The sequence below is a fragment of the Diabrotica undecimpunctata genome, chromosome 6 (genome assembly GCF_040954645.1).
Source record: "Diabrotica undecimpunctata isolate CICGRU chromosome 6, icDiaUnde3, whole genome shotgun sequence".
Lineage (NCBI taxonomy): Eukaryota > Metazoa > Arthropoda > Insecta > Coleoptera > Chrysomelidae > Diabrotica > Diabrotica undecimpunctata.
In genome coordinates, this window is record NC_092808.1 from 49,524,872 (window position 1) to 49,539,156 (window position 14,285).

Sequence of the window (14,285 nt, forward strand, 5' to 3'; positions counted from 1 at the left end):
TTGGAATGTAAGAACGCTGTATAGGACAGCGGGACTGAAGCTGCTGCAAGTTCAACTCCTAAAATATAGAATAGACATTGCAGCCATTCAAGAGATGAGATGGACAGGAACCGGCATTATGCAGAAAAAAGAACATGATATATATTACAGCTGCAACTCGAACCGACATGAGTTCAGAACCGCGTTCCTAGTATCAAAGAAAATCAAAAATTTTATTATTGGTTTTAAAGCCATAAATGATCGGTTATGCATCCTTCGAATAAAAGTAAAATTTTTCAACATATGCCTGATCAACGTGCACGCGCCAACCGAGGAAAAAGACGAAGAAATTAAAGATCTATTCTACGAAGATCTCGAAAGAGCATATGACAACTGTGCCAAAAACGATATTAAAATAATCATTGGAGACATGAACGCCCAGATAGGAAAAGAGATATGCTACCAAGATTATATTGGTAAACACAGCCTTCACAACGTTACTAATGACAATGGTTTAAGGCTTATTAGTATGGCAGCTTCCAAAGATTTAATTGTGGGAAGTACATGTTTTAATCATAAGAATATCCATAAAACAACTTGGATATCACCAAATGGACGCACCACAAATCAAATTGACCATGTTATAATTGACAGAAGGCACTTTACAAACCTAATGGACTTAAGAAGTTACAGAGGCGCAAATATTGACTCAGACCATTTCATGGTAAGGGCCAAGTTACGACAAAGAATTTCCAATGCCAAGAAAGAAAGGGGCACTAGACGAGTAAAATATAATTTACATATGCTAAAAAATGAAAACAAAGAGAAAAAGTTCCAGTCACATATAAAAGAAACCCTAGAACATACCTGGGCAGTCGACCAATCAAGCACGGAAATGTGGAACAACTGCAAGGAGGCTCTGAAATTAGCAGCCGAAAGCACATTGGGAATATCCCGAACCCAAGAAAGAAACGACTGGTTCGACCAAGACTGCAAAAAAATAACAAATGAGAAGAACGAGGCATTTAGGACCACGCAACAACGAAAAACTAGAACAACAATAGATAGATACAAAAACTTAAGGAGAGAGGAAAAACGCATACACCGAAAAAAGAAACGAGACTCGGAAAATGACATATTAGAACGGCTCGAAAGCCATATGAGTCACGGAGAAACAAGAAAGTTCTATCATCAAGTAAATATTATTAGAAAAGAATTCAAACCAAGAATCAACTATTGTAATGATAAGGAAGGTAACTTACTTACCAACAAAGAGGATATCCTTTTACGATGGGTAGAGCACTTTCGAGAGTTGCTGGAAGGGGAACCTACTAACAATATAGAGCTGGAATACCGAAATGAGGAACTCGTGGAACCCCCCTCGGTAGATGAAGTGAAAATATCTATAGAAAAACTAAGGAACCATAGGTCCCCAGGTAGCAATGGCGTCCCAGCAGAGTTATTTAAGCACGGTGGAGAGCAGCTCACCAAGGTGATGCGAGAAATTGTTTGTAGAATTTGGTCTGAGGAGCAAATGACTGAAGAATGGAGCTTAGGCTTAATTTGCCCGTTACACAAAAAGGGAAACCAACTGGAATGCAATAATTACCGCGGAATAACTCTCCTAAATACAGCATACAAGATATTGTCAAATATTTTGCACGAGAGATTAAAGCCTTATACTGAAATGTTTCTAGGAGAATATCAGGCGGGATTCAGGAGTGGACGTTCAACCATTAACCAGATCTTTACACTACGACAGATCCTCGAAAAAGCGCAAGAGTTTAACATAGATATGTATCATATTTTTGTCGATTTTAAAGCGGCATATGACAGTGTCTTAAGACCAAGTCTTTACAACGCTATGAATGAGTTAGGAATTCCAAAAAAACTCATGTTTGATAAAAGTGACAATGGCGAAGATGCTATCAGCAGTAAAAATTTGAAACGACTCGTCAACCCCATTTAAAATACATAGGGGGTTAAGGCAGGGAGATGCGCTGGAGTGTCAGCTTTTTAATGTCGCCTTAGAAAAAGTTGTACGAGACGGTAATTTAGATAACAGGGGAACAATATTTAATAGATCAGTCCAAATTCTAGCATATGTAGACGACGTGGACATTATAACAAGAACTAGGGCGAGAACTGCGGAAATCCTAACCGAGCTAGTGGCAGCAGCAGAACGAATGGGGTTACAGATAAATCAAAATAAAACCAAATTCATGGCGACTAACACAAACACAATGGAGCTGGAAATGTTGACACAAATTTAATCATCAATGACCAAAACTTCGAAGCAGTCAAAGAGTTCATATATCTAGGGACATCGGTTAACCCCAATAATAACACATCTGAGGAAATAAAAAGGCGAATAATAATTGCTAACAGGTGTTATCATGGTATATCAAAGTACTTAGCTAACAAACGTCTGTCTCAAAAAACTCGTATAAGGCTGTATAGAACACTGATAGTCCCCGTTCTCACATATGGATCAGAGGCATGGACGCTAACGAAAACAGATGAATCCGCTCTATCCATTTTTGAAAGAAAGGTGCTACGCAAGATATTCGGAGCGGTCTGTGAGAACGGAATATGGAGGCGTAGATATAACTTTGAACTGCAGAATATCTACAAGCATACGTTTGGTGGTAAACATATTACCACTATAATTAAGCGAAACCGCCTGCAGTGGGCAGGACATGTAGCCCGGGCCCCTGAGTCAAACATGATAAAAAAGATTCTAACAGCGCAACCCGTGAGAATGAGAAGACGGGGTAGACCAAAGCTGAGGTGGATGGACGGGGTAACACAAGATGCCGAGAAGATCGAAGTCGGCAACTGGAAAATGCAAGCGAGGGACAGAATATAATGGCGCAGAAAGGTTGAGAAGGTCTAGGCCATCTAAGGGCTGTAGCTCCAAGATGATGATGATGACCCAAAGTTAATAAGATCCGACCATTTGACATTCTTTTGGATAAAACATTTTCATCATGCTTCTGCAGTTCATCATTTAAATCTACAAACAATTTCTGCAACTTCGCAACATGTGTACTAATATCTTCTTTTTCATCACGTTGGACTCTAAAAAAGGCTTCAATTAACATATTTAACCGTTGCGTACTGCTACGTTCAAATATCGCACGCAATTTGTCCCATATTTCCTTAGCGTGAGTATACGTTAACACGAGCTCGGCAACAGTTTTTCCTAGCATACCTGCTAACAAACTTGCCGCTTTCGCATCGTCTTTTAACCATTGCTGATGCTTCTGTATTTCCGCTAAAGTTGAATCTTCACTAACCTCAGGACACTTACACATACCGTTTACAATGTCTTCAAGTGCATACAAACGTAATAACATCGAAACGTGTCATTTCCACTTTGACCAGTCTTCAGGACCCTCGAGTTTGTCAACTTGAATTTTATAATCGTTATTGCTGGTCGCCATATTTTATTCACCGACAATAACAAAAAACAAAACTCAATGAAGTACGAACCTAACCTTTTCACAGTTCACACGTGGACTGGGCCCATAACCTGTTATAATTTAAGTTAGGTGAAGTGCTCCTTCTAGATTGAAGACATCAAGAGGCAAGGAAATATGTACTTTAGGAAATATGCACCAATTATAATCTGGCCATCAACAAATATACTTTATTCCTTCTTACATACAGAACAATACAAAACTTGACTGACAGTAGTTTATGACCTATCTTTGACATTGCTCATTGAACTGTCAACAGTGTCACTTCATATAGAACAACTATAGGACAACATCCACTTTTTATGTTGGATATTCTAACAATTGTCACCGTGAATTTTTTTCACAAACTTTCCTGACACCTTCCCGAATCGAATGCAAAACTTACCTTAGTGCTTTTATATATAGTACCCGATAGTACTCCGAATACTTAGGGGTACTATGTTTATGCAATTGAGATGGTAAAAGTTGTTTCACGAGACGTAATATTAGGGTCAGTTTCAAAAATAAACTACACAATACCTTCTTACCCGCAGTAATATTCGTTTATTTGTTTCCTAACGCTTGGAGTCCATGGTCTTTTTGCCCTTTGTAGAACATCTATTATCGCTTTACATTGATTAGCAGGTATACAGTTAGCAGTCTCACCAGTTGGAGTCCGACAAGCTTGATTATCATCCCGAAATCCTAAAAAAATGTAAAATACTTTTTAAGGAAGATATATCGTAGAAATTATTTATAATTATGAATTTTGACGTTTGTCAAAACAATAACATAAATCTTGATACAAAATTAAAAGTGATATTTAGTTTACAGCAAATCTACATACTTCGACTCAGAAAGCAACCGCACCAATTGATATTAGTCATTCATCGATTCTTCGAATTTCTTGAAATTTATACCTCCTAAAGGATACGTATTGAGTATTATTCTTCCATGTAGTGTATTTCCCTTTTACGCTATCTCTCAATATATCCCTATGTTGGATATCACGTACCAAATCGCCCTCGATTTCTTCTTCGCTCCAGTTTTCTAATATTATTACCACAAGTTGGTCGCATTGCTCCTGCTGTGACCCTTTTCCAAGTTAATACGGTCCTTTTCAAACTTTGCTGCACCGTACTGAAGACGACCAATAGTCAAAAACTCGTATATATGGTTGCCTTCCATCTTATACACATATTTTTATTTCTTTTTTGCGTTGCAAGCTATGCCGAAAGCTACTAAATTTATTTTGCTATTAACTCGCATTAAACTTTTCTTGTTGTTTGAAACATTATAAACGTTTGGCATTATTTTCCTCAGGTAGCTTAGCTTCCTCTGTGAATGTGTTAATTGTTGCTCTGGAAATCTCAGAGTCTTCTAACAATATTACCACAAACTGGTTGCATTGCTCCTATAGTGATCCTTTTTTAAGTTAACATGCTCCTTTTATAACTTGGCAGCACCGTACTGAAGACTACCAATAGTCAGAAATACGTATATACGATTGCCTTCCATTGTGTAAACATATTTTATTAAAATATTAAATACGTTGCCTGTGTGGGTCCATTTCAAATAGGTAAAAAAATAAGAATAAGACTTACTCACCATCAATTTATTCTACTACCAACAACCGATTTCGCATACCATAATTGGCTATGCATGCATCTTCAGGTCAACGGTATATCGTAAATTAAATGCTGAAAATATAATAACCCGTATTAGGGTGTTGTCTGGTATAAAATATATGGCAATTATGCCAATATTATGTCTGTGTGATTGATTAAATATCAATTTAAATTCACTAAATAAAAAATTAAGTGAAAAATGATTTACTAAAATTGAAACATTGAAGTTTACCATGTACCGTTGACCTGAAGATGCATAGCAAATTAGAGTATGCGAAACCGGTCGTTGGGGGTAGAATAGAAACTTTCTTATTTTGTGGGTTTGTCGGTCTGATGTAAATAAAACTATTAAAATTTTGCTTAAACGTTTCGGCAAATTTGCCATTGTCAATAAGCACTTTATTAAACATTAAACATTACATTTTACATTTAAATTTCATGTTTACACGTTTCTAAAAAGTTTAACATGGATTAAAAATGGGTATCTGACATTGACAGATGACATCTGGCAGATATCTTAAAATATGAGTGGTTCATCGTCGTATCTTAAAAATATGCCAAATATGCCAACAACTCAATTCATTAAATTATGATACATATTGGAAAGATCTTTGATGTTGAGAAAAAAGAAGATATGAAAAGAAAATTAAAGAGACAAACGAAAACATGAATAAAAAAGTTGAAGTAACAAGAGGTCTAGTAGAGAAAAGACATGATATGATAAACCTTTAAAAATATCCCCCTAGAAACTAAAAAGACTAAGCAACTGAGAGTTGAAGGTAAAGCTAAAGTGATTGGTTACCCTCTCAACGAAATAATTAAGCCTTCTACATTTAATGGCAGGACATCTGGGCTAGTGTATACAAGACAATTTAAAGCCGCTGCACAAAATAATAGATGGACATATAAAAAGAAGGCCACAGCTCTTACATTAGCACTTCGAGGTAATGCTGTCGAAATCCTACAAAACATCCCTGATGACGCACATAAGAACTAGAAGACCATTATATCGGCTCTATCATTCAGAAATATCAGTCAATATTTGCTTTGTCAATGGGACAAAGCAAATTTAGAGAATTACAGACCGATTAGCCTCCTCGTCCATATATATATAAGTTGTTTACGCGAATACTAGTTAAGAGAATGGAAAGAAAATTAGAGACTTATCAACCAGGGGAACAGGCAGGATTCCGAAAAAGTTACGGAACAAATGACCATCTACAAAGTATAAAAACCCTAATAGAGAAAGCAGTGGAATACAATAAACCTCTAGTTCTAATATTTCTCGATTTTCACAAAGCCTTTGACACAGTTGAGCTAAGCAAAATATTACAGGCGCTTAAAGAATGCAGGCTAGATTATAGATATACTAAATTATTATACAAAATATACCTGCAGGCAACAACCACTGTCAGATTACCTACTAACAGTAATCGCATAAAAATAGAACGGGGGGTTAGACAAGGAGACCCAATGTCACCTAAACTTTTTAATACGGTGCTAGAACATGCTTTTAAGAATTTGGATTGGATGACAAAGGGAATAAAAATAGATGGAGAATATCTAAACAACTTACGTTTCGCCGATGATATACTTATAATAGCTGAAGATCTAGGTATGGTAAGAGAGATGGTACAGGAACTCGTTGTGGCTACAGAAAATGTAGGTTTAAATATAAATATCTCGAAACAAAAATCATGACCAATTTGGTACCCAACCAGAACATCAGTATTGGTGGGAAAGAAATAGAACTCGTAGATAGATATAAATACCTGGGACATGAAATTATGATTGGTAGGGACAACCAGACTCATGAACTGAAGAGAAGAATCGGCCTTGGGTGGGCAGCATTTGGAAAATTGAGAGATACTTTTAAAAGTGAGCTGCCCACATGCCTAAAGAGAAAGGTATTTGATCAGTGCGTCCTCCCAGTCTTGACGTACGGAGCAGAAACACTTACCTTAACAAAAGCAGCAGCTACCAAACTGAGAGTCACGCAGAGAAGAATGGAGCGGTCCATGTTAGGAATAACTCTGCGAGACAGAATAACCAACGAAGATATCAGGAGAAGAATCGAAGTGACTGACATCATCGAGAAGATAGCCAGACTAAAATGGAGATGGCAGGACACATAGCCTGAATGACAGATGGGCGATGGACAAAGAGGTTATTGGAATGGAGGCCAAGGGAAGACAAGAGAAGCGTCGGTCGACCACCTACAAGATGGACTGACGATTTAAGAAGACTCAATAAAAACTGGATAAGAGCGGCGCAAGATAGACGGGGTTAGAAACATGAGCAAGAGGCCTATGTTCAGCAGTGGACTCTTGAGGCTGGATGATGATGATGAGTCAATATTTGAAGCAAGTATCCAAAGTTAACTAAAAGTGCATATCCAAGGCTTCAACAAATCTGTGTAAGAATACGGACCGGAAGTAGAAAAGATGGCACGACTTGCTTCCGAAGCTCCAAAAGAGTTCCTATCCTTCAATTACCCATTTAATATTTCCTTGATGGCCTGCGCTGTATACATCTTCAGTAGATATTACGTCTAGAAAGAGGACGCTAGCAAATAAGGAAGGATGCTATTATCGCAGCATTGGAGTATGAAGCCGTGAAAAATGTATCCCGTCATCGACTAACTCTTTAGAAAAAGAACGAAAAGAAGCCAGCATTGTTGTGGAACCAGTTAATTGAGATTGGTTAAAATAGTTAATTTTATTGAATTGCTAAGAATAAGTCTAAAATATCATACGAATAGAAATAAAATAGACATTTCAGTTTACAGCGATTATACCATACTTATCGCAGAATATGAGTACAAGTTCAAAAAATATTACAAGCATTTATCCAAATCCAAAATGCTAAACCATGTAATAATAAAAAGTAAGAGACTTAATGCATAACCACAGCGCTATAGCTTAGCAATAGACAATACTATCTAGACATTACCAAACCGCATAATTTGAATATGTAGAGTACAAGCATAATACGAATAGCAAGTGAAACAAATACCCTATGAACTACTATAACCAGGTACAAACTAAAAACACAAACAAGAAGATCAAGAAGAGAGTGTAATCAGAATTTCAGCGTAACGACCATAAAAATAGCATGATGACCTTTGACCTCCGCGGCTTGAATTGTACGCGCACCCGCTTCACACATGTCTATTCTTTTTCGATTATATTCGGCCTCATCTCATAAATAAATAAATTGTAGTAACTCCGCCTCTGGCTAATTACTCACACTTAAAAGTTAAAGTATAAACAACCACTTGAAACCTCTTCTCAGCATCTCTGGTCTATACTCTTCAGTCTTCGTTTATGTGATAATTGCTACACACACAGCGCGTAAAATTAATTCGGCAACGAATTACCGGAAAAAATCGTTCACGGCGTCATTCATCATATCCAAATTCATAACACCGAGCTTGAAAAGTGATACTCAAGCAGAAATTTCAGATAATGAAAGTGTTTCAAGTGTTGGTTAAAATTGTTGTCTCAGAGGGGAATTAAGATAAAAATATACTAAGTACATAAGGTAGGTGGTAATAAATACTATAGCAGGGTTGACCTGACCGAAATATTCACAATTAATATTTGTCTGTCATGATGAATATTAACAATATTGGAATACTTAATAAATTTTTTCATTTTTTCTTCTTTCACTTGGAAAGTATTCAAGTAAATATTTATTTGTGATGACAAATATCGTCAATAATATAGTTGGTAATACCGTGTATATAATATTATCAAATGTGTAAATAAAAAATTGTTATTAAGAATAACAAATAAACTTACCTACTATAGGTGTTTGTGTTGACACCTGACTAAAATATTCACAATTAACATTTGTCTGTGACGACGAATATTAACAATATTGGAATACTTATAAAAATTTTAATTTTTTCTTCCTTCTTTTTGGAAATTATCCAAATAAATATTTGTTTGTGATGACAAATATCGTCAATAATATAGTTGGTAATACCGTGTATATAATATTACACCTGTGCAAATAAAAAATTGTTATTAAGAATAACAAATAAACTTACCTACTATAGGTGTTTGTGTTGACACGTGACTAAAATATTCACAATTATCATTTGTCTGTGATGACGAATATTAACAATATTGGAATACTTATAAAAATTTTCATTTTTCTTCGTTGTTTTTGGAAATTATCCAAATAAATATTTGTTTGTGATGACAAATATCGTCAATAATATAGTTGGTAATACCATATATATATATAATATTATCACATGTATAAATAAAAAATTGTTATTGAACAACAAATAAACTTACCTACTATAGGTGTTTGTGATGACACCTCTACTATAGGTGTTTGTGATGACACCTGACTAAAATATTCACAAGAAACATTTGTCTGTGATGACGAATATTAACAATATTGGAATACTTATAAAAATTTTCATTTTTTCTTTCTTCTTTTTAGAAATTATCCAAATAAATATTTGTTTGTGATGACAAATATCGTCAATAATATAGTTGGTAATACCATATATATATATATATATATATATATATATATATATATATATATATATATATATATATATATATATATATATATATATATATATATATATATATAATATTATCACATGTGTAAATAAAAAATTGTTATTAAGAACAACAAATAAACTTACCTACTATAGGTGTTTGTGATGACACCTCTACTATAGGTGTTTGTGATGACACCTGACTAAAATATTCACAATTAACATTTGTCTGTGATGACGAATCCTAACAATATTAGAATACTTTATAAATTTTTTCATTTTTTCTTCGTTCACGTTGGAAAGTATCCAAGTAAATATTTGTTTGTGATGACAAATATCGTCAATAATATAGTTGGTAATACCATATATATAATATTATCACATGTGTAAATAAAAAATTGTTATTAAGAACAACAAATAAACTTACCTACTATAGGTGTTTGTGATGACACCTTTACTATAGGTGTTTGTGATGACACCTGAATAAAATATTCACAATTAAGATTTGTCTGTGATGACGAATACTAACAATATTGGAATACTTTATAAATTTTTTCATTTTTTCTTCGTTCACGTTGGAAAGTATTCAAGTAAATATTTGTTTGTGATGACAAATATCGTCAATATTATAGTTTGGTAATACCATATAGGTACCTATATAATATTATCACATGTGTAAATAAAAAATTATTATTAAGAACAACAAATAAACTTACCTACTATAGGTGTTTGTGATGACACCTCTACTATAGGTGTTTGTGATGACACGTGACTAAAATATTCACAATTAACATTTGTCTGTGATGACGAATACTAACAATATTAGAATACTTTATAAATTTTACAAACAAATAAACTTACCTACTATAGGTGTTTGTGTTGACACCTGACCGAAATATTCGTAATTAACGTTTGTCTGTGATGACGAATATTAACAATAGTGGATTAATTATAAAATATTTTTCATGTTTCTTCTATCACTTTGGAAATTATCTAAGTAAATATTTGGTTGTGATGACAAATGATCATCAATAATATATATATTATTGTGTATATAATATTATCACATGTGTAAATAGAAAATTGTTATTAAGAATAACAAATAAACTTACCTACTATAGGTGTTTGTGTTGACACCTGACCGAAATATTCACAATTAATATTTGTCTGTGATGGCGAATATAAACAATAGTGGCTTAGTTAATAAATTTTTTATTAGTTCTTCATGATTTCACATACCAGAAGCTGCGAACATAATACATGCGGCATAAAACAGAGAAACCTATCGTTTGATGGCCGCCAACCTTCGGTAGAAGTCGGCACATTAAGAAAGATTTATTCTTTCTTCTCTTTGGAAATTATCCAAATAAATATTTAGTTGTGGTGACCAATATCGTCAATAATATAGTTGTTAATGCCAAAAAAAAAAAAAAAATTATGCAGAAGAAATATTTGTTTGTGATGACAAATATTCAGGACAAAATATTTGTTGGAATAACAAAATTTGTAGAGGAAATATTCGGGGAACTTATCCTGATAATGAATATTGTTTGTGATAAAAATAATAAGGTGAATAATAATATCTATAATACAGTTTGTAGTGACAAACTTAAGCATATGGTTTGAAATAAATACGTTCAGGCCAGATAGAATGTAGTGCCTCTTGGATTGCAAGAAGACATTTTATTAATTCTGGGTGATGATAATAAAGTAAAAATATCAGTTGCAAGCTCCATACAAACAGATTGCCGCTCGATAGGCTCATATTTTAACTTCCGGACTAGAAAAAGATATCTGCAAGCTAGTGGCTCCTCTAAATATAAATCCGGAAGTAAAAATAGCAGTAAGTGACTCCACACTTCGCAAAGATGCTCGTTTGGTACTGCTCCAGTAATAAATTGATGCTAGTATGGCAGCTATAGGAATAGCTTTAACAAACATGCTTGGTGAAAAGGAGGGAGGAAATAAAGAGTATGGCGATGCCAGCCGCTTATTGACAAACATTCATTATTCAGAGTCAGTATCGCGAAGAGAACTAATAGCCATTAATTTAAATAAAGAAATGGCAGGGGTATTAAAGGATACCCCAATCACTGAATCGCCTTTTGGTAATGATCTTGACAATAAGGTCAAGACGGCGAAAGAATTGAAGAAATCAGGGCAACAAAAAGGTATTAACATACATACGAGGTATGGTTATCCCACTTGCAAAGAAACCAAAACAAACAGTTGTAGCGTCTAAAGATAAACAGTCAACTAAAGAAGTAAAAATTATTACAAACCTTATAAACAAATTAATGCTTAGTGGTGCAATATCTAATGTTGATCATAGTGATGATCAGCATATTTCCAAGGTTTTTGCAATTCCAAAATCAAATGGATCATACCATCTTATTTTATATCTTAAAAATGTTAATAAAATTATTGGAAATGTACATTTTAAGATAGAAGATAATAAAGTTGTCAGACTTATATCTCAAGGTTGCTCATGTTAAAATTGATTTAAAAGATGCTTACCATTTAATACCGATACAAACATCTCATCGTAAATATTTAAGATTTTCATTTAATAGCACTTTATACGAATACAACTGTTTTGCCTTTTGGTTTAAGTTGTGCACCTAGAATATTTACAAAGATATTAAAACCTATTGTAGGAATTCTAAGAGAAAAGGGGATCTTTTAACAAAATATTTGGATGATTTTCTGATTCTAGGGAAATCATATAAAGAGTGTGAACATGATGAAAAATTAACTGTAGAAATACTAACACATTTAGGTTTTTAATTAATCATACTAAAAGCAAAATTACTCCTGCAAATATGTGCACATATTTGGGGTTTACTTTTGACTCAAATAATTTGACAGTAACATTACCTAACAGCAAAAAATTGAAGATCCTAAAAACGCTTAATATTTTTTGCAACTACCGGAGTGTAAAACTAGAAAATTTGAAAAATTTTCGGGAACTTTTGTATCTGCTTGCCCGGCTATAAAATTTGATTTTTTGCAGACAAAAATTATTTGAACGTCATAAATATTTAACATTGAAACAATCATTTGAAAAAGACAAAAGATTTAAGAGGATCATGCAGAGCTTTATTACTGACTCATAAGAAACCTTTTCATAAGGCCACTCCACAAACCATTGGTAGATAGATCAAATTTATTCTACAACAGAGTGGCCTGGATATAAGTCAGTTTAAAGCACATAGCACACGCCACGCCGCAACATCTGCGGCAGCTAGGAAAAGGGTCAGTTTTGACACTATAAGTTGGCGGCAGGTGAGACGAAGAACTTTAAGAAACTTGCAAAAAATTTACAATAGGCCCTTAGTTTTAATAAAGAATTTGCAATACAATTTTAAATAGGTAAAAAGAACCTGATTTATACTATATATAATATTTATAACGATTTTAGAATATACATTTAGTTAAGGTTGGATTATGTTATGTAATGTGTTAACTAATTGCCTCAGGGCATTTTTAGATACGAACTCTACATTTTAGGAACATATAATATGTTGGGCATTATTATAATAAAGTTGTTGCAACGACTTTAAACATCTACAATTTATTTATTTATGAGATGAGGCCGAATATAATCTTAAGATCAAACGAACTTACCTGAAGTTCGATCTTGATTATATGAGGCCTCATCGAAATAAATAAGTCCCAACCCACCCTAACATTTTGGAAAAATGCCCATAATATGTTGCAACAACAACTTTCAAATAGACTGAAGAGTATAGACCAGAGATGCTGAGAAGAGGTTTCGAGTGGTTGTTTATACTTTAACTTTTAAGTGTGAGTAATTAGCCAGAGGCGGAGGTACTACAATTTATTTATTTATTTCGATGAGGCCTCATATAATCAAGATCGAACTTCAGGTAAGTTCGTTTGATCTTAAGATTATGGGTGAGTTATGCGTTCAATTTGGGGGCCATTCGATTTTTTAAATCATTCAAAAGCAATCAATGGATAAGAGGGATGAAGGTTAATATATTGATATACAGGGTGTACTCAGAAAAAATTTGTTTGTGATATTTTGGGATTAAAGGGTGCGATTTAAGTCGGATCGTGACATATGATACATTATTGGAAAGAAGAGAGGATAGCGAATATGTTGAGACAGAAAAATAAACACGACGGCATTGCCAAAAGGATATTACATCATAACTTCGTTGCTATTGATCTGATTGGAGAGTGTGATGCGTTAAATGAAAGAGGAGGGAATAAAAATTAGAATAAGATAAAAAAATCATGGCGACTACCAAAAGTGCACTACACAATATCTTCGTTGTGAATGAAAGAATAGTTACAGACATATAGATGGTAATAATCATATTTAAGGATCAAATCATTTTAAGGAGTACACACGTAGTATACAATGCAAAAAAACATCTATCAACAAACTTAAAGCATTTGAAATATGGTCATTTAGAAAAATGATGCGCATACCTTGGGTGGATAGAGTTCGAAACGATGACGTCCTTAAGATAGCCGGCGTGGAAAGAGAAATCTTTAAATTAATTAAAAAACGCAAGATTGGTTACCTTGGGCGTATATTGAGAGGAGCAAACTATGAAATACTACAGTTAATCCTACAAGGGAAGATCGAAGGTAGGAGAGGAGCCGGCCGCAAACAATTATCCTGGTTAAGGAATATTAAAGAATGGACAGGAATACACA

General features: G+C 34.0%; 1 protein-coding gene across 1 annotated transcript in view; it reads right to left on the minus strand.

Annotated features, from left to right (window-relative positions):
- The window catches only part of LOC140443431 (serine protease grass-like), a 108,879-nt gene that overhangs the window by 80,316 nt on the left and 14,278 nt on the right, over positions 1-14,285 (minus strand). Inside the window, exon 2 of the mRNA XM_072534685.1 lies at positions 3,989-4,145. Within this exon, the coding sequence (XP_072390786.1) occupies positions 3,989-4,145 (157 nt within the window). The remainder of the gene's footprint in view (positions 1-3,988; positions 4,146-14,285) is intronic.